Source organism: Danaus plexippus, chromosome 15 (genome assembly GCF_018135715.1).
Source record: "Danaus plexippus chromosome 15, MEX_DaPlex, whole genome shotgun sequence".
Classification (NCBI taxonomy): domain Eukaryota; kingdom Metazoa; phylum Arthropoda; class Insecta; order Lepidoptera; family Nymphalidae; genus Danaus; species Danaus plexippus.
The window spans coordinates 6,760,434-6,785,618 of NC_083547.1; the positions used below are offsets into that span (position 1 = coordinate 6,760,434).

At 32.6% G+C, this 25,185-nt stretch overlaps 3 protein-coding genes across 4 annotated transcripts in view; 2 read left to right on the plus strand and 1 right to left on the minus strand.

The window, feature by feature from the left end:
• The window catches only part of LOC116766247 (protein sprouty homolog 3), a 47,970-nt gene extending 33,373 nt beyond the window's left edge, over nucleotides 1–14,597 (plus strand). The window contains exon 2 of the transcript XR_009752934.1: nucleotides 14,460–14,597. The gene's annotated coding sequence lies outside the window, so the exon portion shown is untranslated. The remainder of the gene's footprint in view (nucleotides 1–14,459) is intronic.
• An 81-nt stretch (nucleotides 14,598–14,678) lies between these two features.
• On the minus strand, nucleotides 14,679–17,515 carry LOC116766294 (retinal rod rhodopsin-sensitive cGMP 3',5'-cyclic phosphodiesterase subunit delta). Its single transcript, XM_032656105.2, has 6 exons — nucleotides 17,373–17,515; nucleotides 17,168–17,277; nucleotides 16,957–16,988; nucleotides 16,483–16,634; nucleotides 16,131–16,267; nucleotides 14,679–15,832 (listed from the first exon to the last, which is right to left on the minus strand). Exons 2-6 carry the CDS (start codon nucleotides 17,251–17,253, stop codon nucleotides 15,751–15,753), a joined length of 489 nt encoding a protein of 162 aa, XP_032511996.1. The 5' UTR covers nucleotides 17,254–17,277; nucleotides 17,373–17,515; the 3' UTR covers nucleotides 14,679–15,750.
• A 314-nt stretch (nucleotides 17,516–17,829) lies between these two features.
• LOC116766157 (ubiquitin-protein ligase E3A) lies at nucleotides 17,830–25,090 on the plus strand. Of its 2 annotated transcripts, none has more exons than XM_032655881.2 (16): nucleotides 17,830–18,046; nucleotides 18,262–18,475; nucleotides 18,789–18,919; nucleotides 19,115–19,269; nucleotides 19,611–19,790; nucleotides 19,886–20,001; nucleotides 20,500–20,716; nucleotides 20,959–21,128; nucleotides 21,387–21,555; nucleotides 21,853–21,987; nucleotides 22,237–22,439; nucleotides 22,877–23,058; nucleotides 23,425–23,593; nucleotides 23,699–23,866; nucleotides 24,253–24,408; nucleotides 24,683–25,090. In XM_032655881.2, the coding sequence occupies exons 1-16, from the start codon at nucleotides 18,012–18,014 to the stop codon at nucleotides 25,019–25,021; spliced, it is 2,739 nt and encodes a 912-aa protein (XP_032511772.2). In that variant the 5' UTR covers nucleotides 17,830–18,011; the 3' UTR covers nucleotides 25,022–25,090. The 2 variants fall into 2 exon arrangements, with proteins under 2 accessions (XP_032511772.2, XP_032511773.2); XM_032655882.2 differs by having other exon boundaries at nucleotides 21,853–21,981.
• The last annotated feature ends 95 nt before the right edge of the window (nucleotides 25,091–25,185 follow it).

Here is a 25,185-nt window from a genome sequence, read left to right on the forward strand (position 1 = left end):
CATTTTTCAATATAAATTATTAGATAGCAGCGTATTTGTCTATGGAGAATTAAAATACTTTATTATATGCAAGTCCAAACGAATTATTCTGTATAGAAAACTTCAGTATGAAAAATATAGATAGAAGTATCGTGGAAAAAAACTATTCGTTTATTTAAATGCTTATCAGTGATCATAAATTAATTCGATTATAAAAAAAAAAACATTACACATTCTATTCAAGAGAACTAACTTTTTAACAGAAAAGATTGTTCGACAATAAAGCTATCAATACACTATGGATTAATTCTACGCTTCTGAAATTTTTTTAATATATTTTATGTACTGTAAAATAATAATTAAATTAATAAAAACACAAGCAATGGAACATCACTATTGGAATATTACGTCATAAATCAGAATTAGATTCCACTATCCTATTTTGGGAACAAAAGTTTTATGAACAATATTTGCACATCTATAATGGCTTTGTTTGTTTGAACTCAATACTTCACACAACTCTAACATCGCAAATTCGAACTCGGTAATCTAGGGATTCTACGAGATTTGCATATGACGTCATTACATTGAAGACGTCATTACATTGAAGAGCCATCGTACATTCATTGAAATATTAATTGCTTTAGATTTGTTAATTTTCATTGGAATAAAAATATTTATTAAATAAGTCTCCACTTTTCGAACTCTAAGTATTTGTACAAATATATTTCGTTTTACATTACGTGTTCCGACTCGCTCTAGCCTAGTGCCCACACTAGTCTGAAACGTCGATCCCGATTCGCAAGCACCTTGTCTTATAGTAATATCTCGAAGGAAACATCAATGAACAAGCCCGCGCCATTCTTATCCGACTTCCGCCATCCGTCCTTGTCACTCGCACGGCAAAATGTACACTCGTTGTGAGACACACATAGTCGCTGTACGACTCGCGAATAAAATGAATTCATTGATTGTGAAAGTGTGAATTAGACTGTTCCCGTTTACTTACACTAAAGGTCAATGTTTATCAATGAAATATTCTGTTGAATTAATATTATTATTTTATCTTTTATGATAACAATTTTATGTACGTTACCAGTTACCTAACAGCACCGATGTTCTCGTCGACATTTAGAAATGACTAAAACTGTTCTCGTAAACAAGTTCTTTTCTGACGATTTAGTTTCAAATATGTATTATTCTTGTAGTGATAAATTGTTGCTTTTAAGTGTACAAAAAGTGTATAGATTAGGTTAATTTACACAGATAGGAATGTTTGAAACTAGTTTTTACTCATTGTTTCGTTCGTGTAAACAGTTGATCTCAAAATTTAATATTTTAATAATTGTTTTTTAGGTATTTTTAGAGAAATTTTTATTTATATATGAAGTCGGTACGATGCACTTACAGGCATTCCTTAGAATCAATGCCATAGACAACGACGGCCAATTAAAGGGACCAAAAAAAAAGATTGACTATGTCTTAGGTGCTGACTAATAAAAAAATATTTCTAAACTATAACTAGACAGATATTTCATAATATTTGGGATTGAAAGTATAAGTTATGAAGTATTATTTTTTTAATTATTCATGTTGTTATCTGACTGATATTCAACTTTGTTTATGCTTAGATGTTTTATAATTATCATAAAAAAAAACCTCAAAATATTTGATGCTGTGTATCATCATTAATATTATCACGTTCAAAAACTATGTCGCAAGCCACATGCATTTGAATCATTATATAAAATGTATAAAATTATTGTAATACTTACTATATATAAAAAGATTACAAAGATGACATTAATTTAAATCTTTCGAGTGTTCAACATTAGTTTCTTTACAGTAAGGTTCATCAAAGGTTCTTACCGAACAGTAATTATAGACCCCAGAGGGTATACTAAGTAGGAAACAATAAAGTACCGAGTGTATCCGTCGGAAGTAGCGCCCCCGCGAGGGAAGGACCCTTTCTTTCCTGCGCCGGCGCACTTATTACACGGCCGTGAGAAAATCGTCAATAAATAAACACGATCGCTTTTTAATACGTCTCATGTGCTTCTAAATCTCTCGACATTTACAAGTACACTGTATTTTTAGTTAGCTTCTCTCGAGATAATTTTGAATGACTCCAAAAACTGAGGTTTCGTGTTTGGATGTTACTGACGTTCTGGTTTTTTTTAACAGCGAATATTTAACGCAGACAAGGTTTTGCTTGTTGTTCCATATAATATCTTCAATATATGTTGGCAATGATAATATCCTGTGGTAAACAATTTTCCGTTCAAAATCTGTCATTTATTATATTTAATTTATGATTATTGTCATTCTATCAATTCAGTTATTACACGAACAATTTGATTGTATAAAAAAAACTTTAAACGTTCATTGGTATTATTATTTTGGGGAGTAAATAAATTTATTCAAAGAAAATATACGTAATTAATTTATAATAACAAGTAATGTTTATTTTAATCACAATTGCTCTACTTTTAAAACTGCTAAATAAGGTATTGGTATTTTAATGTCGACACTAACCAAGTGTTAAGTATTTCCGCCATAATATCTTACAATCAGCGGATATTCTATATAAGTACAATATATCTATATTATGTATATACCTACTATTTAATTTTAATCCAAATCACCATGTTTGAATTGCTGTCTTAGTTAGAACCTTCTCACTCAATTTACCGTAAATAAAAATATACCAGCACATCACTAATCCGAAGAAAGACCGGTAAGAAATGACACTAAAATATTTTTATGAGAATTTAACTACAGAAATATCAGTCTAGACTCTAGTTTTGTTTTATAACAGAACTTTTTAATAGGTTATTATTAGCATTCTATATTTTTTATACAGTCGACATGTCGTATACCATTTACAGGCATGCGACTCAGCGACGTCTAACGCTGTCCTATCTCGATGGCCTAATCAAGTTTAATAAAAAATAAATTTCTTTAGCTATTCAATCCTTGGAAGGCTTGATAAGCAGTTCGAAGATTCAAGTGCCATGTACAGGAAGGTTATAACAAACAGGCAAGGACGTTAACCTGACGTTAGTCCTGCCAAAACTATTATTTTCTGTGGGTAATCAGTAAACCACTCCTGCATTATGTTTCCAGGCTTCCAACATCCGCTTTCATTACTAGAGAACCCATGTGAAGTCGCTTGATATAAATTATATAGCAATTGCTGTTTTGATTACAACCGGCGATAAATTTTCTCCTCCTGTATCCGGTATTAAATAACATTACTTTTTACTTTTAATCTTTATAATGATAGTTTTCTTTGACTCGAATAATTATCCTAGCCATTGATTGAACTACACTTATAATTTTTATAGTGTAATATGAAAAACTATTACAAATAGTTAAAATGTCAAATGAAATCTTACAAGGTATCATTTTCTGCGATGGCAACATTCATATAAGAAACATGGATACCGAAAGAATTTACTATTTTTAAATTACCAAACTACAAAATTCAATATGAATAATGAATTAAATTAATATCATGCGTTAAGGCGATATTCTATTTAAACATCACTAATGATATACGAGCCCGTTATCTCGGAAATTATGAATGGAGCAAAAGATAACCATATTGTAACAGTTATTTGATTAGTTCTCAAATAAACAGTAGCCTGTTGTTCAGCGGAGTCAAGTGTTGAGTTTAGATATAAAATGACCAATCACAGGTTCGCGTTTGTAATACAATTGTTTTCTATGTCCGTTTAATAATTATAAACATTTACTTATAACATCGGCTGAATGATAGAATTTGATTATATTTTAATTATAATTTTGAGACATATAACAAATAACTGAAGACATAGTCGTACGTGTACATCGATATAAATAAAACTTATTGACTATAGAGTTATAAATATAAAAAGTATTAAAATAATATGAATGAAGCGTAAAGCGCAATTGATAAAACTTAATGGCTTTGTTGAATGGGAACATCTGCCACGCCAGGTGGGCAGCCACAAAGGACGCCACAGAGCTGCGAATACACGGACACACAGATAACATCTAGAAATATTCACAATCCAACCCTCAGCTAAATGACTGACGTACCACCTGTACAATAATTCAATATGGCCGACCACATCATGATTTAATTATAGAATTATTTAGAAATTGTAAGCAATAACTAAGTTAGGATTTTTACATTTACATACGTAGTAAAAATTAAAAGTTTTTAGTTACACTCACGATTTATTTCGCAGATTCTGTAAACAAACAATTAAGGACACGTTAGAGTTACTATTTTGCCTTCGTGAAGATGGCTGTACTCGAACTAAACTTTGATGTCTCCGCGATGTTATTAAAAACATCTGAAACGGTTGTAAAATTATATTGCATTTCTCAATTCCATCATCCGATAACGTGTAGATCACGTACGGGATACTATTTTTTTAATGTAAAATTAAATTAATTAGTGACCATCGTTTGCTCTGGGTACGCCGGTTCCCACGGTGCGCCGGAAGCCATGCCCTCTCCCCCCTTCTCCCAGCCCCCTAAGCCGTCGCTGCGAGCGTCGCTCACGCACGTACCCCGCCTTGCTCATCAACAGTGAAACTAAACCAAAGGCACGTATGGCGAAATAGCAGGCCTTTTGTTGTTATTAGGCACACAACTTCCGCTCCACAGCCGTTACAAACGATAAGCTCCGGATGGTATTATTTTTTGCGTCCTCCATTATGTCGCACTTCCGATATTTTTGTCGCTGTTCCGATTTTAAGCCCCTCGAATTACACAATTGCAAACGTTCACGTCTCATCGGCTCAATAAGAAAAACCGTTGTCATTTAAAAATATAAAGTGAAGCGTCATTGCGAAAGACCCTGATAATAATAGGTATTGACAAAAATACCTACTTTATTATAAAAACTTGAAGTTCATCTCGTTCAATCTAATGCCCTCGAAGGCGAACGAAGATTATGAAAGTTAAATTTTTCCATTTCTATAGTATTATGGTAATGTCATAGCATGGAACGCGGACGCACGCATTCATACACCGGAAGTTACGCCCTCATGCGTATGACGTTGACAGATTCTAATGACTTACAGACTATATGGTTACAAATTACAATATGCATAAATAATTCAAGAAATTTTATATTTTAAAACAATAATTATTAATAATATTATATATCATACGTACACATATATATATTTTATTAAAAAAGTTTTTTTTTATACATTATTATTATCACTTTAGTTTATATTTTATATACTAACAACCATATTTAATTATTCCTTATAAGAGTGATATTTAATGAATATTTTGTGAAACGCGAACAACTTGGAGTAGATAATAACAATAATAGAGCAACCCGCGGCGACCTTAAAGGTTGCGCCCGCGCAGGACGACGAACCATTACACACACCGGCGTGTATAAACACATATTACAAGAACTGATATTCCCCTTGTGGATTATGATTAAATAAAAATTAACAAAAATAACTCTATAAAATCAAGTCAGGTGATTCTTACTAACAACACTATCTTATTAACCCAATAGCGAAATGAAAAAAATATTCAATATATATAAAAGTAACATTTTCATATTACTACGCGTTATTTTAATATTTTAAAACTGCTATATCGTTGCCCGTGATCACTGTTGTTACAAAGTAGGTAACCGAAACGTCAGGCGTATGTAGTTTTTAAAACAATAAAACAACGCGTAGTAATCCGAAAATATTAGTTTCACTTAAATGAATAGCCGCGAAACCTTCCTTAACCAAAAACATCCGATTTAGATATAATAAATATTTTTTTGCGTTCCATTTCACGCTAATACAATATTTAAAATTATATCATTAAATGCATATCGTTGAACATAAAATCCGTTTAATGGACGTCATTATATCTTAGTGAAATTTTATTTGTGAAACATGCAGTCATAATTCATGGAAGGCTTTTTTGATGAGGCTGTTGGTTAAAGCGACTTCGGCATGCTTACAGGTAGAGGTATCTCTCGACTATTAGCTATAATTAGCTATACTAAAATTCTTTTCTATCTTCTCTCATTAATAGACGTAGTAGAAACGTACACATCACTAAGCTGATTTACTCATAGATAATGCAAACAAAACCTATATTATACTTTTTGTTTGTTTGGTTTTGGCTATAATTAAATTCACTATATATCTTTTGGGTATCGAGATTCGAGTCGTACACACATATTAAGGTACTATTTTAACTATCATATATTTGATCTTGAATTCTAAGTAAAGCTATAAAATACATCGACTTTATTAAGTCATATAATGGGTTTCTAAAATTTGGTGCCGGTGAAGCCATTATAAGGACGGAATGTGGACGGACGAACGAAATGGCAGGTGTGTGACAGCGGAGACACGACTATCATATGGACATGATATTGGCATAACATATCAGACAATATTTATAATATAAAAAAATAAAATAAAACAAAAACATTATAAAATATTTAAATAGTCTAAACTCATAATATATCAGTAATGTATATCATGGTAAATTATATTTATCTGTTCTTCTATCAAGAAAACAATCGAACAATAGATAATTAACTATATTTCATTGTTCGAGTATTATCTGTGCCTAAAGTTTAATAATGCAAAAAGGTTTTATGTACAAAATCATATCCTTATTATTCAATCGTAGGCAGATTTCGTGAAGCACATGTCACTTCCTCCAAGCCATATGCGGGGTGGCTGATGTCTGACGAATTCAATACACGAACGCTTACACGAAGGGGTGAATTGCAAAGAAAATATACCTGCCCACATAATAATAAAACTTAATTTAAAGAACATTTGATAAAAAAAATAATAATTACAATTTATTTAACCAACTCCAAAAAGATCTTTCTAATCGTAGTTCGATTATTTTTTTTACCTTTTCTGTGTACGTTTGGAATTAAAATTTATTATTTGGCAACATTTTTAAATTATACCGACATCTTAGAAAGTTACTTTACATTTCTTTCAAGTCTTATTTGATTTAGTTTATGATAGTGTCATCGAAATGCTTTATTTCTATTTAGATCACTCTTGTCATATGTCATATATAAAATAGTTTTCTCGACATTTCTATAAATAAACGTAAATATACGCAATAAATTAAATCATCACAAGCAGTGAGGCGGTCCGGTATCGGTATTCGAGGAATGCAGTAAATTATGACTGACAATGGTCTTTGAAACAATTGTTTGTTATCATTCAAATAAAAATTTATTCATTCGCATGAAAACAAAACGACAACATATAGTATGAACGTTCAATATTTGATTGAATACGCCATTAAATTATTTCTTTGGAACTCTTGTCATCATTTTTATATTTGCTATATTTATTTCCTGTTAAATTAAGCATTTATTAAACCGTAAACCTTAAATAAACTAAAATGCAGTGTCATTATATGATTTCTGAACGTATCTATCGAGCTGTCAAACTGTTTACCCTTAATAGTTGCATGTATAGACTATAGTGTACACTAGTTATATTAGTGTTATAAAACAATAGCTTTGTCAGTGAATGAGCGTTATTATCGTTTCGATGCTAAGTTACGAGCTTCTGTGAGTCGAGAAGCCGAGCTGTCTATCAAGTACCAGGCTCGTGACAAGAATAATTATTTACTATATATCTACCTAGTGTTTTTGTCTTATGTTAGATAAATCTAGATGCTTGTGGAATTCTCCTTTAATGAATAGAGAAATATTTGTGATTGCAGTTTTATTTTTTCAATCATACTAGGAACTCTTCCATATTGAATGTCGTATGTTTGTGGGAAATTAATTATTAAATACTAATATAATAAAATATAAAAATTATATTGAATCTTTTAACGTGTTTGAATATAAGATTTTTAGATAGTTTTCCATTTAGAAAATATAATATTTAATGTTTTTGTTGTGATTCTCATTTAATATATGTCATTAGAAATTAAATGGAATAAAGAGTGAATTGATAGAAGTTTCGATCGTTAGCTGGTGATGAGGTATTAGAAAGCATGGATGCTGTCCAGAGCGAGAGTTTGGCGAGTGAAACTATGACGAGAACATCATCCGAGTTGCGATCATGCGCAGGCGTCCATTAGTATGCAGAGTGGCTCTCGCGGCGGAAACCGCGCGGGAACAACGCCGCGCACTTACATCCAACATGGCGACGCACTTATTCTGAATCGATAATTAACGATAACCGATTTCATATTTCAAATCCATCGCTTATTAGCGAGATGTGATGTAACTCATTCCATAGCGGGGCGTAAACCTTCCTTAAACGCAGACTCTATCCTTAACTGCCGAAAAGGATCGCTCGGAGCCGATCTTACGTCATTATTTTTAAGGTCTTGCCCAGTATGAGCGTCGTTGGAGGTACATTTGGACGTGTTAATAATTTTTTATGTGTGATTGTCTCGTTTCAAAGAAACCTCGATAATCATTATTGTATTTAATCGTGATCGAATGACACTTCGAAACATTAGCATTTTTGTTGCCCTCTAAAGTTAAAACGGTTTTGTTATATAAAAAAAAACTCATATTAAAAGATTAAAGGATTTTCATTTTGATTTGTGGTGATGGTGATAAGTTTATTTTAACTATCATTAAACAGTTATGTAACTTTAACTTTAATTCTGTAGTTTTATGAAATATTACATGAAGCTACCTGCACTTCTGTTGGATCCCTACATTGGATTATTTTCCCTATCAAAGCGTAAACTTCTTCCGTAATCTTTATGTCTGTCTTATGTCTTTTGCGTTCTGAGTTTTAGAACTAAAGTGTAACACTTTGGTTCTTGTTAAACTCACTCCTTAATCGAGTGTACCGAGGCGGGTCCAGTTTTTACAGGCCGTTGGACGCTTCAATGCTCTCTCCAGATCTCCGTCACGACCACTACCTTCGACAAGGAATCGTAAACATCGACTTTTTGTCGCACAGCTTTTTGCTGGAAAAGTTCCGCGCCGATGGTTCGAAATTTATTTTGACTTTTTCCACATTGTTTCAACTGGGTTTAAGATTTAGTTGAGCTCAAACAGATACACAAATATATTGTAATATTAAATATAAATTTTATCATCTTCCAAAATAGATATTGCATATTGCAGTTAGATCATATGTTAAGGCATCGATGCTGTTTAAGCTAGAAAATTATTTACTCTTCAGAGAGTAAGTATATGTGAGTCGAAAGGGATACTTGAATAATAGTAATCTGACGTTGTAGTTTTCATGAGAGTGGTTTGAAAGGCATAGTGTGGGTAGAATACAAAAATAGAGACAATAGCCCTTGAACACCGTCTGTTGGAGACCAAAACGTGACGTTTGTGGACGCTAAACTATTATCAAAAGTAAGTGAGCAACTGGGCAAATACATAGTGTCAACAAGCAACAAGTTGACGTCAGTCGGCTAGCATAAACTAACCTTACTTAACACGGTATTTTTGGGCACTTAAAACTATTTTCATATCAATTGTGAATGCTATTGCTATTTATAAAGAGTTAGATTTACACGACTTGGAAGTGGAAAATCATTAATTACTCGACTTACGTTTTGTACTGGCTAGTCTGCAATTTGAATATCAGTTGCGTCCCTTTTACGGAAATATACTTTAACCTCTTAATAAAATGTTGTGTATATATTTTGAGATTGTTCGAGCACTCTTTCTGCTTTATCGATGTAAGTGATATATAAATAAATGTATATGTATATAAATATGTCTCCATAAAGACAACAATACATCCTCTATGTGGCCTTAATACTACCATTATAAGTAAAAAGCGTAATAGAAAATATATCGAGAAAATCGAAAATTCTATTCATGAAAACGGAGCTATCTCATAAAAATAACTCGAAAGCTTTCCCAAAGCATTTTTAAGACCTAAAAGAATAATCGTTCAAAATTAAAAAAAAAAAAAAACAGATAAACTTATTCTCACAGAAGCAGGTTTACATTGGATTTTACCTAGTTACGGCTACAGCCAGCAGTTATGAGCTAACGTGAAATCTGCATCTTCCGATTATTTTGGTCAAAAAACCTTGTCTAGTAGGGCAAGGTAGTGACGTAGCGGTCGTGACGTGCGGGGGAGAGGCCCTGGGGCCCCGGGGACGCGGCGGCGGCGGGGGAGGGGGCGAGGCCGGTGACCCGATGCGCGCGCGCTGCGAACGCTGTCCCGCCATAGAAGTGTTTGTACCGCTTTTTTAAAAAGAAAATGTTCTCTTAGATTGTCGCGTCGCCATTACATTGATTCCAATACGTCACTCGGACCTCTAGATTTGTGTTATTAAAAAATTTACCCCATTTTCTGTAGTAACCCAAATAACAACAATAATAGTCCTATTCATTTAATATTCTTCTCTTTTTCAATATTTTTATCCAATGCTTTGGTCGTACCGTCGGCAAGAAACTATTGTAAGTCAATCATTGTAAATTATATGAAGAAAATCAAAGTCATGTGTACCAAAAACTTTATTTATATATTAATCATTATAATTTTTCAAACCTTTAATTTTTTTTTTCTTTGAGCTGAGCTGGCTTCGTGTTTATTTGAGTTTACGAAACTCAGTCAAATGTAATCATAAAGAAAATTAAGTATTTTTATTACCTCAACGAGAAATGTTCCTCAATCGTCCAATTCATATATAACATGTTGGATATTATCTATTAACGTTTATTACAATCCCGATCCGTCGTCGCGGATCCATCATCCGAATCAAAATTCGATAACCCATGTCATCTACATCGGTATTAATAATTCCATACTAATTGGGTGTTGGTGCGGCTCACATCAAGCGTCCCAGTCGGAAACAGGAAGAGGGCAATCAACATTACTAAAAATATAACACATTTCGTCTTCATCCGCTGTAACGTCAACCCGACCGTCGTTTCATTTTCATTGCCAGTGTTCCTTTCGTAAAATAATCATCATACAATATATTACTATAATATTTGTTATTAATCTACTAAATACATTTGTTTCAACGCTTTCATTAACAGTGTTATCGCATAAAGATATCCTGCTTTCTATTTGAATATCTCCTTTGAAATCTACTTTTACAACTCACAGCTTCCTTAATTATGAAACAACATAGGTACAGAGTTATATAGTATCAAAAATTTCTAGAATGCTTAGCGACTTAGAATCGTATTCACCTTAGAACGATTTATCTAATAGATCGTGCGTTTGTTTTGAAATATCGCATTGCATTACAACCGACTTTGTCTAATGTTGCATGCTGTACGGACATATTTATATTTTGAACACGTACATATGTTGTATTCTAACAAAGTTGCATTAATTAACATAATATATCAGTGTTAGCAATTTAATAAACTTAATTACTCAACTATAGGTATGTAAAAAGGCGATTATTATTATTATTTATCATTGTTTTTTTTGACAGTTTTAATTGGTCATTATGAAAATCGAATGCATTCGCTTCTCTAGTTCGGAATATGAAAACGACTATAAATTTTAAAGATTGAACAGCCAAAAACACGTAAAACGCAAGCGAGCAAGTAAGCGTTTACATACAATTAGGCAGCTTATCTTTCTATTACAATGTGTAATATCTGTTAACCGATAACAGCGACCTTCCTATCGAAAAAACCGTAGTACATTTATCGGAATGTCATAGTAATAATTATTTATTGGCCGGTCACCACGGCCGACATTACGATTCACGACGAGTCCGCGCCTAGCAATCGCCGGTACATAATTATATAATTTCTATTATTTATATGCGGAGTTGTGTGTGTGCCGGGCATCGAAACGACACTGCTTCCTTCGTCGACGCCGTACGAAGAAACCGAGCGGTCACTTCCAGCTACAGAGGATGTGACACCGGCGAGCGTTTAATTCACAAAAAGTTCCTGCCCACAGCTTTTCCTGAGTGACGCGACTCCACACGCCATGCTTCCTTTATCGTGATATCGATAAAAACGTCGGAACACTAATTTCGATATATACGTTCCTCAGCCATTACAGAGACTTTAAGATGAGATTAGATTGTATTTTGAATTAAAAACTTTTCCGTTTCCACATAATGATTTTTTTATCTTATAACAGATATGGATATTTCCATAAGATATGAATATTAAACTGTAAGGTTATTAAAGAAAAACTTAACCTATAAGTTATATTTCATTTCACGACATAAAAACAGGTTCACCTACGATTGATGTTTTTTTTTTTTAATTTATATATCATTAACCACTAAATTATGTTTGAAGTTAATTTTTAAGCGTATGAATTGCTGAGAACCAAAATATTCCTTGTTTTTTACGCTCCCTAAACCTAAATAAAACCTATTCAATATCAAATACATATACACTTATATATCTTTATCACGTAAACACTGATTTCACCCTTTTAATGCTCCTGTCTTAAAGCAATAGCAATGACTTCCTTCGACTTATTAATGATATTAACTGGAAAATATTTTAATAATTTTGATCAATAGCATAAGCACTAAGTTTTCAACTTTTGAAATGAATATTAATCAATAAATATGTGAATTGAAGGTATTTTTATATGCTATCGGGCCAAAATTTTTCATTTCCCTGAGAATATAATGACTGTTATAAGATTTTTAATTTGATCAAATCTTCGCTACCAAAAGGAACTAATAGAGGGATAGATAATAGATTACTGTCCCGTATAATCTCGAATAAAAATAATAAATAAATATAAATTATTACTCAATAATTATATAGCTATTGTAGCAGTATTTACTTCATGAACACGTGCGGTAGATGCTTAATGTCAAATGAGTCTCGTCAGCCAGGCTCATGAGAATAAAGAAACTTATAGGAATAGATAACTTTAATATATTAATCACGTTCTTAACAGATTACTGCCCAAGTGATTTTCTAATTATAATTTGTTGTTTTTTGTTGTACAACCTCCTTACTACATTAAAATAAATACTCATTACGAATTTAAATTATTTTATAAAGACTTTAATTTTTAAAATTATTTGACAGTTTTCCAGCTAATATCACTTTTTAAACATTTTGCAAGTCTTTTTTTAATTATCTTTTCTATGTGTGGTTAGCTGTTAGTCGATTCAACTGACTCGATGTGTCATTTAATATTATAAAAGATGTACACGTTAAATAGGTTTGTAAAAAAGCAAATTCTAAGTTATAATAATTACTAAAAAAAAGTGTTTTTTTTTAAATAAAACAAGATTCTATATGTTGTATTTTTATTGTAACACGAAATACGGTAATGTACTTATAAAAAAAGTAAGCACCACCAAAACGAGTGCTCCTATTTCTAAACAATACTTAAATAGTGCGTGCAAATACTCGTAGATTTTTTTAATAATTGACTGACGTAAGGCGATCCGTGCTATATTGTAATGTAAAAAAAAAGTAAATGCCAAAAATATTCTATGATGTGTTCTAACGATGAGGTGTATTAATGTTTAAATGAAATATTTTAAGCAAGAAAACAAAAAAGAAAAAAAGTCAGAAATTTTAGGAAATAAAAAAAATATTTAATGAAAAATTATTACTCGTACATCAGATTATGATACATAAGCATTTTAAAATCTTGGAAGTCTAACTTCTTGGATAACGCCAGGTTTATATATGTTAAAAAACTCTGTATTATACAGGGTGGAAAAAATGTGGACCACGCACAGAAAGTAAATATAAAATAGTTACTTGCTCTATGAACCGGAAATAACTAATATATACTGTGAATTTCTCTATCTTTTCCAGTCCTATCGGCAACTTGTATAGCGATACATTTATTGTCACGTATTTGTTCTCATATACAATTTCAAAATGTATACCCTTTTTACCAGAATACGTTCGTTTGTGTTAAGTTTGACACCATTTATCAAGGTATCATATAAACGAAAGTTATATTAACGTTTTATTTGGTTATAATTACGAAACATTTGCTTATTTCAATGAGGAAATTATATTTTTTGAAAAATAATCTGTTATTCGTGTGTATTCAGCAAGCTTGTCGTTTGGTAGCATTAGATAAACACATTAAAAATATCAAGTCCGCCATTTTGGATGTTCCGCCATGTTTCATCTGATGACGTCACTCAACCACACATCAAACTGAATACGATTAAATATTAAGTATCTGCCTTATAATTTGGTATATTGGATTTCCTGGTTGAGAGGAAGACTTATAGTAACAGAATACTTTTGGAAAAAATAAGCCAAGTGAAGCGAATTTCTACAACGCCTTATATATTTTATATGACGATTGAGAATTTTCGTTAGTTGAAAGTGATTGACAGTAACCAGTATTTTTTTTTCATCGTTTTACAATGACTTATTTCGCAAAGAATTTTTCTGTCGAACGAAGCTCAATTTTTGGAATAAGAGCTTTTTTCGTGAACTTCATAAAAAGAAAAATAATTTTGTACTCTCATAGATTTACACTTGAACGAAACTTTCAATATAAATATGAGATGTAAATGTAGATATAAATATGAGATATTTTTTTTGTATAGAGAAATCTATTTAGGAAGAAAGCTACTGTAGAGGGAAGACACGAAAAATGTAAGCTTGGACTTAGAGGATTATTTATAGCAAGAGACCAATGAAGATAACCTGAAATTCACTCGACCTGATGGATTGGATTCGGATATATATATATATATATATATATAACCCCAGATTATACACCATAATGTACTAATTGATTGTATTTAAAACAGTAATAAATACTTACTTATTAATAAACAAAAATATTTTATTTATATATCAATACACTTCTGTTTAATATAACACACTATAACGAACCTTCTCAAAACTTCCCTCACTTTGTATGTAGCCTAGAGCTTGTTCCACACTGTATAATACATGACAAATTACTTGGAATACGACATTAGATTTTATTTAATTGTATAATGCATAAACAATAAAAAAAATTAAAGTGCTTCTAAATGCTATAGCATCAGCTCATATCACAATTGAATTTCAACCTTCCGTAGCTTAAATTAGGGACGATTTTTGTTAAATTCTAGCAATTAAAAAAGTAAGTAAAATTAAAACTACCGTCATTAACACTACATTTTTATCTACCGCTAATGACATTAATTCAGTGCGTGTACTGACTAGATATTATATTAAAAAATGCATTCACAGCTGTGTAGAGTTATATGAATGAAAATTATGTCATCTGCGATTTTTTTTTTAATAAAACCTCTTTTAAATATATATTTTTTTTTAATTTAAGAGGCTGTGTAGCATTATCTTTGAAAATTTCGAATACGTTGTATAATTTTTCCATTTTTGAAGTCGTTTGTATTAATTACACCACAATAGACATAGAATATGTAAAATTGTTAGAGAAATTATAATGCAGAAAAAATAATTAGTATGATAATAAGTCCCAAACGAAGAATTACACCATGAAGAAAGTTATCAGTAAAATATATTGAGGACTAAAAGTTTTATACTCGAACGCAGACTGTATTTTTATTCTCAATCAAAAAAGTACTCTTTTATCCTATTGATTAAGAGTTGTAAATGTTTTTATACCGAAAGGAATATTTAGTATTGAAATATCCTAAGGAAACAAATTTTAATTATTTTACATTAAATATATAACCTAGTTATATAAAAAATATAATGTTAGTACAGATATATGAACCTGTAAATAGTATTTATGGAATTATTCACTTATTACAGTCAATAGATATTGGGTGCACGATTGTTTCCACAGTTTATACATCATTATTAATTCCTCTAAGGTATTCTTAGCATAGTCTATGTCTCTTGTCTATGGTAACTTGAACCCATCAAACGTAGAAGAGCCTCACTCGCGATGTGGTGATGAGAAGATCGCCATCGAAGAATTTCGTTTCTATGATCACATTTCCACTGGAAGAAAATTTTAAATACATAATACATCACTGTTTTAATTTTATGAATAGATTTCATGAAAACTAAGACAAAAAAATAATTAAATTAAACGTCTTTTGTGTTAATATTTAAAATTATCATATATCAACTATATTTAGTTTAAATTTTTAAAAAAATCTAGTCTTTACATAGATTTTACTAGTTGATCAAATTTAAATAATTATGGGACACTGTTAGCACACATCTGTATGTATTATTTAATAATATCCATGTCTATTGTTAAAATCCCGGGATGTTTTATTCCTTGGTCACTTACTTAAGTACATTGGCGGGCATCATTTGTGACTCGGGGGCCGATTCTATGATAGACTGCCATGTGTTTGTCGAGTTTGCAATGACAAAGCCAAATTCAAAGAACCATTCCTCTAAACATCTGCCTTTGAAGAGAACTTTCTGGAATTAGATGAAAAACCACTTTAGAAAGGCAAGAAATCATATTTTTTTTGTATAAATTTATTTCTAAGACATCTATTTATTGTATAAATTAGAGAAAACATTTAAATGTATTTGATTTTATTTAAAATAACCATAAAAACAAATTTTCATACAAACAGGAGCAATATATTAGTAAGAGTAACATGAGAAATTTTATTACATATCCTTTTTACCTGTTCTAAGCGAAATTTGCTGATTGATTCCACAGAACTGAAGTTCATCTCTCTTGATACAACTCTCGACTTGAGTATGCGCTTTGGAACACGAGCCTCATGTTCCACATCCGGACTGGACATGTCCAGATTATGCTGCCAAAGAATCTTGCCTGGAATGTTTTTGTCACAATTCAAATTTATATATATTACTTATAAATACAGTACATTTTAGTCCTTTGCTGGGTTAAATTGAAAAAATTACTAGTAAAAGTGAAATAATTGCAATAAATAAAATATTCACTATTGAGATATCTCTAATTTTGTAAAACTAGTATTTTTGGACAATAAAAATATAATGTAAAAACTGTTTTGTTATATTATAATATTTTTATTATTTTGTTCAAGGAGAATGTTTAAGAAGTTGTTGAAATTAAATATATAACCTTAATTAAGAGTAAAGAGTTATTATATAATTATAATAATCTTATTTACCTGTGTCCACATCCCTCAGAGTCATATAGTTACTGTTGGGAATATTTAGGAAAGAATATTATATATGATAACATAAATTTCATAAAGTAACAAAACATTAAATGTGAACAAAATCTTATTTGTTATCATGAAAATAATACACATTTAGACATTAGTTTAAAAATGCCATATGTATAAATACATTTTATTTAAAAATTCTCTAAAAGGATACATTTGAAAGCCATCGAGTATAGCTTTGCATCGATCCTCTTCAGACTCTTCATGAAGAGGTAACTGTTCCATCATTGTTTCAGGCATTTCGGTAGCTAAGATCAATAAAACCTAGAAAACAAAAACGAGTATATTTAATTATTTTTTCGTTAATTTTATATCAATATAACTTTTAAGAACATAATCTTATAAGTAATTAAGAATACCTAGCAAAGAAAAAACACTAAAACATATATCTAAATAGGCTTTTTATTGATTTTACTCAAAATTTACAAAGAAAATGCTAGAAAATGTTTCATTGGAAACACTAAACTACGTTGATGACAGTTTATGTGTATTGAACGACTTATAGAAAAGTGACAACTATACATTCGGTTGTAAACATATGAGATGTAGTATAAGTTATTTCTATTTTTAATATTTACTATATTATTATATTTTAAATATTGCAAAAATATTCTTTGTTGAAAATCAAATGCAATCCTTTTTAGGCAATAAATATAACAAAATTAACGATGGTTCGTATATAAATTAATGTATTTAAAAATTACTTCATTTAAATATAACTTTTAAATTTGATCTTATTAAAGTTCGTAATGCAGTTTTATAGTAATTTAAACAAATTTTGTTAAATAAATGCGTAAAATGTAAAAAAAAATATCTTCAAAATGGTTGACAGATTGTAGAATGAGAACAATTAGTGGTATTTTTTGTGTACCTGCTTAATTTGTTTTGTAATAACATTATCATTTTATTTGAGAAAATAATAAGTGAAGATCTGGTATCTTTGTGTTGATAATATTAAATGGTTGGAAGTTATTAAGAATTGATCATCATTTATTTCTATGAACTCAAAAAGCGAAACTGACGAAGCTTCAAGGTAATTTTGTCATAATTGAATTTTTATTTTCATATTTTTCATGAATCGTTCAAGATGTTGTAGGAATGTAAGTGAAACAAAAACATTAAATTTTTAAATCCTATTATAGAACAAAGCTATACGGAAGAGGTTATGCATTACTTGACATTTTTCAGTCTTTGTTGACAATGATCGGAATAAATTGCAAGACCTTGTTCTGTTTAATTACGTTTCAGGGGGAGCGAAGCATCATCGTCAAATAATAATCCAGCCCCAAGCAACTCAAAGGAACAATCCGAGGCGGGTTTATGCGCCGATACAAGTTCAAACACGACCGACATCATGAAGAGAGCCGCCGCAAGACAACTGATTGAGAGATATTTCTACCAGCTTCTAGACGGCTGCGGTAACCCTAATTGTGACAACCAGTACTGTGCTTCAAGTGGAGAGGTAGCAAAGTGTTTTTCACCTCTTTTATAAACATAACTAAGATATTGCTATTATTGGAAACAATATATTATTTTCGCCAAATAAAAAAAAAAAAATCGTCTAAGATTATTATTATAAGGGTGAGATTTAATATTTAGTAATATTTCTGCATAATTGTCTGCTCTCTCGATTTATTTTCATTGACATGTAATGTTTTTGGGAATTCTCATATACAGGAACCAAAAATTTCTATAACTCTATATTACACATCTTAATATATCATGAGCACTACACAGTGATAATTTTTATTATGACTCAAATACTTTGTGGCTAGGCAAGAAACTTGACCCCAAATGAGGCTGCAGCAGAAGCAATAAAACTATTTTACAAGGAGGCTCGCCTCTGTGACACTTTACCAAATAAAGTACCCAGAACTGAAGCCAGCACATGTGACACTAGTGCTAGGTAAGTTAAAAGGATCTCATGACTATTTCATTTGCTCACTTTTTCTTTCAATAGGTAAATTGTAATAATTTACTAACACAATTCCTACTTGAATTTAATTTATTGATAATTTTCAATACATTCTACTGTTAGAACATATTGGTTTTTAATTACCTAATTACTGAATTGTTATTAAACGTATATTTTTATTACAAGCGCACCATGTTCAACGTCAAATACAAAGGACAAAAACAATAGGGATAAGAAAGGTGATCCATCATGTAGTTCTTCACCGAATGACAACAAGACGGACAAGCCTGAAACTAGTCATAATATATCTCGGGAGGAGTATAAAAATCTAAGTCATAATAGTAAGTCATTTAAATATTACTTAATAAGACAAATTATATGACATCTCATTAGTATGAGTTGGTTGTAGTAATGATTTTTTTCTAATGCTTATACATAAACTAATATAACTCTAATTAAAGGACAGCTATTATTATAAGTGCAGATTATGTACTACAGACATTAGTTAATTATGTTTAAGGTTTATCCCTACAGTATTCTTTATATATTGTTCAATTTTGTAACACACATCACTTGTTAGTTAACAGTGCTGTGAGCATGTCAAGTGAAATAGAAAGCTTTAAGCTAAGGAAAAAATGGTTGCTGGATTCGCTGGATGAATTAATAATATCTTTATTGACAGACGGGGCTCCGTTAACCGAGGATCGTATATATGAACTGTGTGACGAGTGTCTCCAGACTAAAAAACCTCAAGCGCTCATAAGAGCCCTCGGCGAAGCCTTCACCCAGCCGGCAATTTTATCCAGATGTTTTCAGAAAAAGGTCTCCAAATGTGATGTTAGCGAAGGGAAGAAAAAGTTAGGTAGTAATATTTTATTTAATATTCATCCATGGAGATAGGCTAAGAGCTCATGCCAAAAGGTTACCACAGATTATACATTCATATTTCTATTACAGATAAGGAATTGAAGGCGATGTGTTCTTCGAGTGACCCCGACAAGGATGTGGACTGTGTCACCGGCCCGGGGCTGGATGTGGGTTCATGTCAGAGAGCCTTTCAGTATCTTGCCAAAGTAAGTCTTTAATAGTATATATAGAGTGTATAAGCTTTTTAATCTTTGTAAATTAAATTCATCTGAATTGTTATTGTTTTAATTTCTTTTTAATGTACATCATATATGATTAATTAAATTATGTATATACGTTTGTGTCCGAAGTATTTTTTTTTTTTTTAGCACACATTTAACTGTCACACAGCAATAATGAGATCTAACGTTTTAGCGAGTATTCATTGTAACAAAATGAATATTTTTCGGATTTACAACGCGTTTACAGTTATTTTTAACCGTGGTCACGGTTGCCGCAAACTAACCGACACGTCGGCAGCATAATGTTAAAACGAACGCGTAGTAAATCCGAAAAATATTAGTTTTATTTCTGTCAAAGAGCGTTTTATAAACAAGAATTTATTTTAACTGATTGTTACAATTAATGTTTGTATGCGGTGAGTATGCGGCAATGCGGTCTAAAACTGACTATAAGATATTTAATCAAACAAACGCTTATTCCAGGTGCCATCAGAATATTATAGTTCTGCGTTAGTGATAGCGTTGAAGACGTTGGCTGAGAACATGGAAATAGATTTACGAATAACAAAGAAAATGAGTTTGGACGACGTGGTCACCTGCTTCGTGATAGCCTTCGAGGTTCCGGATCTCAGATGTAGCGATTATTTGGAGATTGCCCTGCCGGCTCTGTGCCACGCGGCCGAACATTTGCCAGTTAAAGGTATTTTATCTGTTCACATCCCATTATTTATAAACTGTTGCAATTTTGTAATCCATTGAACATCTGTTTATATATATTAATTTACTCATAAAAGAAAAATAATAATTTTAATTTGCACATTACTTTATTAATTATTTTCTTATATATAATCTGTGACGAAATAAAAAGAACTGTCAAATTTGGTTCAAAAACTTGTTTAATCTAAATATAATCGTTTCATTTGTATGTAAAATTGTTTTCAGCTCAAGCGAAACTAGCTCGTACCTGGGCCCAGCACTGTAAGGACAGTTTACGTCACATCTTGGAAACCTTGCAGCAGCTGATCACATTGAGGGTGATCTGTACCAACTACTCGAGGAATTTCCAGGTGCAGGACGACGAAACGGTTACCATGGCAACTAAACTGATGAAGGTATCAAACAAACGGACTTACAGTCAAATCATTATTTAATATTATGTCGTATGTTTTCAATAGGCAGATTTATTTGAATGAACGTATGGCAGCACTGCCAAAGCATTGAATGACAGCTATGTATCCGGAGCCGTGGAAACTTAAAAAAAAAAATTGAATGACAAAAAATTTCCATACATAATGATCTTAAATGATCTGTCAGTGGCGGTATTTTGTGCTATATTAAATATTCATATATATATATATAACTATTTTTAGATAGTGTACTTCGCAAATATGTTAGCTGGAGTGATGGAAGCGAATACGTTAAGGGAGGAACCCATAGTGATCGCCAGTCAATTGGACCCGCTAGGAGACGCCTTAGATCATTTGTACCCCCTCTCATCGATCAAGAACTCCAAACAGGCGCAGCAAGATGACCCTCTAGGTAAAAAATAATAAATTATACGTATATATATAAATATGTATAATATAAAAATATACAATTTTGCTTGCATTTCACTTAAACTACTTGAAATAATATTTATAATACAATTGAGAATAAGCTAAGAAGAACAGTTAGTGATGTCTTAAGAAACGGCCATATTTATGAGCTTGTATCTGTTTGTTCATGAGTGTTTCTTTAATGTATGAAAAGATTAAGTAATATATCAACTGAAGCGAACAAAGTCGCCAGTATGAGTTAGTATAATAAATAAAATTGATATTTTTTTTCCTGTTTCAGCTATTGAATTAGATGTAAACGTACTAGACTCTAGGAAACCATATTTGCCATTCGAAGAGTTTTATAACGAACCCCTTAGTGATAACATAGAAATGGATATAGATCTAGCTAATTGTAAAACTGAAATAGGTAATGGTGAGTTTATTATGTTTAGCGTAACATTAAGACGGACATGCGGATGCAGCACTATACTTTAGAACATTTCATAATTACTACACTGACAAAAAAAAATTAAGTGTTAAAGATTACATCCATACAGCCAATGTAATAATGTCAAACCTGTCACCCACTACTACCATGTGCAGAAAAAAAACAATAAATAATTTTTTAAGAAATGTAAGTGTTAAAGATTTTATCCATACAGCCAATGCAATTATGTCATAGGTAGAAAGTTCTCGTTCCTGAAGTACCCGTTCATACTGACGGCGGCCACCAAGTCGCTCGGCCTCTACTACGAGAACCGTATCCGCATGTACTCGGAACGGCGCGTGTCTCTCCTCCACGCGGTAGTAGGGGCCGCACCTCCCATGCCCTTCTTGAGGCTGAAAGTACGACGCTCGCACATCATAGATGACGCGCTTGTTGAGGTTATTAAAATTATATTACCATTATTATTGATAGCATCATTTATTACTGGGAAGTGATAAGTCATTCACTCACTCACTCACTCACTCACTCGTATCAACTTTTCGTTCACTCTTATTAGCCGCTATATTTCTCATCTATCTGTTTTTCCACCAGTTCATTCTTCTCTCACTACTCATAACTTTCTAATTTTATTTAGAAGGGATACATTTTTTTAATTTATATATAAAATATATAGTAAATTTGTCACAGTCATTAAATCACATAATAACGAATAAAAATCATTCTTGAATTAATTGATGGTTTAACGGATCATTGTCTGTTACAGCGAAATGAATTAAATATGCATTTTATTTGAACTACCAAGTCAGTCAGGGAGAATCTACTTGCACCAGAAGACAAGTAACTTAAATATCTAATAAGAGGATATGTCTTTCAGTTAGAGATGATAGCAATGGAACGAGCGTTGGATCTCAAAAAGCAGCTGGTGGTGGAGTTCGAGGGCGAGCAGGGCGTGGACGAGGGCGGAGTCAGCAAGGAGTTCTTCCAACTGGTCGTGGAACAGATCTTCAACCCCGACTACGGCATGTTCACACACAGGCAGGACTCGCATACTGTCTGGTTCGTTGTTTCATTATTATTTATAGATGCCCCCTCCCCCCGCTCGCGGTAACTCTTAATTTCGGTATCAACATAAAAAGTAGCCTAAATCGTTAATTATCACATCAGCTAAAAAAGTCCCGTCAAAATCGAGCCAGCCATTTCAGAGATTAGCCGCAACAAACAGACAGACAGACAGACAGTAATTGTAAAAAATATATATATTTCGGTTTATGAACCGTATATCTATTCATATGCTTGTAGTAAGAAACGATTACATCAACAATACAAACAGACACTCCGGTTTTATTTGGGACGTAACTTGTCGACTTTTATTTCTCTCGACCCAAAACTGTTTTGTAATTTTATCGATATGTTTGTTATCAGGTTCAACCCTACGTCGTTCGAGACGGAGGCCCAGTTCACGTTAATCGGTATCGTGCTGGGGCTAGCCATATATAATAATATAATATTAGCGGTCAACTTCCCCATGGTGGTGTACAGGAAACTCATGGGAAAGAAAGGTTCCTTCGAAGATCTCGCTGATTGGAATTCTGTAAGACGTACAACTTTTACGTGACACAGCTTGGCTTAGTAGCATGAAATATATAAGCAAGAATTAAGATATAGGCATTATATTATACCGAATGTCCTGTTCCAGACTTTATACAACGGTTTAAAAGACATGCTGGACTACACCGGAAGTGATTTAGAGGAGGTATACTACCAGACGTTCAGGATATGCTACACCGATGTGTTCGGCAACAATATATTCCATGATCTCAAAGAAAACGGCGACAATATTTTCGTCACGCAGGACAATAAACAGGTAGGATTGTTTAATGAGATCTAGGACTCGCGAGTGTTCATTGACTAAGATTTTTTGCATTACACTACGCGTATTTTATTATTTTAAAACCTACGTGCTCCCGGCGTTTCGGTTACTTCAATAATTATAGAAAAACCGAAAGATATTTAGTTTTATTTCAGGCACATTTACAATAAATACCGAGCAATTTCATTTCTATTTACGTTAATGTCCCTAGTTGTGAATCGCAAGTATATATATATTTTTTCCATAATAATGTCATTGTCTTTTATATTCTGACAGCCAATTCAGCTATCTAAAAGCCAGACAGACCATCTAAAACGGTGATATGTCAGAAGCTTAATAAAAAAAATCTGTTTTTTTATATATATGTGATTATTATTCAGGAATTTGTGGATCTGTACTCGGATTTCCTCCTCAACAAGTCCGTGGAGAGCCAGTTCCGCGCGTTCCGTCGCGGGTTCGTGATGGTGACGGACGAGAGTCAGCTCGGAGCGCTCTTCAGGCCCGAGGAGGTGGAGACGCTCGTCTGCGGCAGTAAGGTACGTGCACGACCAACACGTCTAAGCGATTTAAATTCGAAAGCTCACGAGAATGCACGAGTGTTTCTCACCTACCCTGCAAAAACCACTTAGCGGATTTTGATAAAACTACATTATTGTAGCTTATACAACAGAATGAGATATAGGTTACAATTCCTTGTAGTTAAAACCGCTTTGTTAAGCCACATTTACGAAGTCGCACACTAGAACACACTACAAGTTGTGCCTAATCCCAACGCCGAGGTCTAGTATAAAAATATGTCATACATAACAGAACTTCGATTTCAACGAGCTGGAGAAGTCTACGGAGTACGACGGCGGTTATACGGCTGAGTCACAGATCATCAAAGACTTCTGGAGCATCGTGCACGGTCTGACGCTCGAGGACAAGCGCAAGCTGCTGCAGTTCACGACCGGCTCGGACAGGGTGCCCGTGGGCGGACTGAGCCACCTGAAACTGGTCATCGCCAGAAACGGCCCCGACTCGGACCGCCTCCCCACCGCGCACACCTGCTTCAACGTGCTCCTGCTGCCCGAGTACAGCACGCGGCACAAGCTGCAGGACAGGCTCATGAAGGCCATCAGCTACTCCAAGGGCTTCGGCATGCTGTAACCCGGCGGCTCGGCGTACAGCCACTGTTTGGCGGATTTGTAACAAATGAATAAAGTTTTGTTTTATTTATACCGAATATTTTGTTGTATATAGGTTTATGTACAAATAAAATTTATGTATATATTTTGCGAGTAAACAGTAACTGTCTCAATGTGACGCGACAA

Excerpts from the sequence above, each read along its gene's own strand:
- LOC116766294 (XM_032656105.2), bottom strand. The coding sequence starts at position 17,253 with ATGCCTGAAACAATGATGGAACAGTTACCTCTTCATGAAGAGTCTGAA. Across the intron at positions 16,268-16,482 it reads GCAAATTTCGCTTAGAACAG|AAAGTTCTCTTCAAAGGCAG; the intron begins GTAAAAAGGATA and ends ATCTAATTCCAG. Across the intron at positions 15,833-16,130 it reads ATGCCCGCCAATGTACTTAA|TGGAAATGTGATCATAGAAA; the intron begins GTAAGTGACCAA and ends ATTTTCTTCCAG.
- LOC116766157 (XM_032655881.2), top strand. The coding sequence starts at position 18,012 with ATGAACTCAAAAAGCGAAACTGACGAAGCTTCAAG. Across the intron at positions 19,270-19,610 it reads TAAAAATCTAAGTCATAATA|ACGGGGCTCCGTTAACCGAG; the intron begins GTAAGTCATTTA and ends CTTTATTGACAG. Across the intron at positions 21,556-21,852 it reads GCAGCAAGATGACCCTCTAG|CTATTGAATTAGATGTAAAC; the intron begins GTAAAAAATAAT and ends TTCCTGTTTCAG.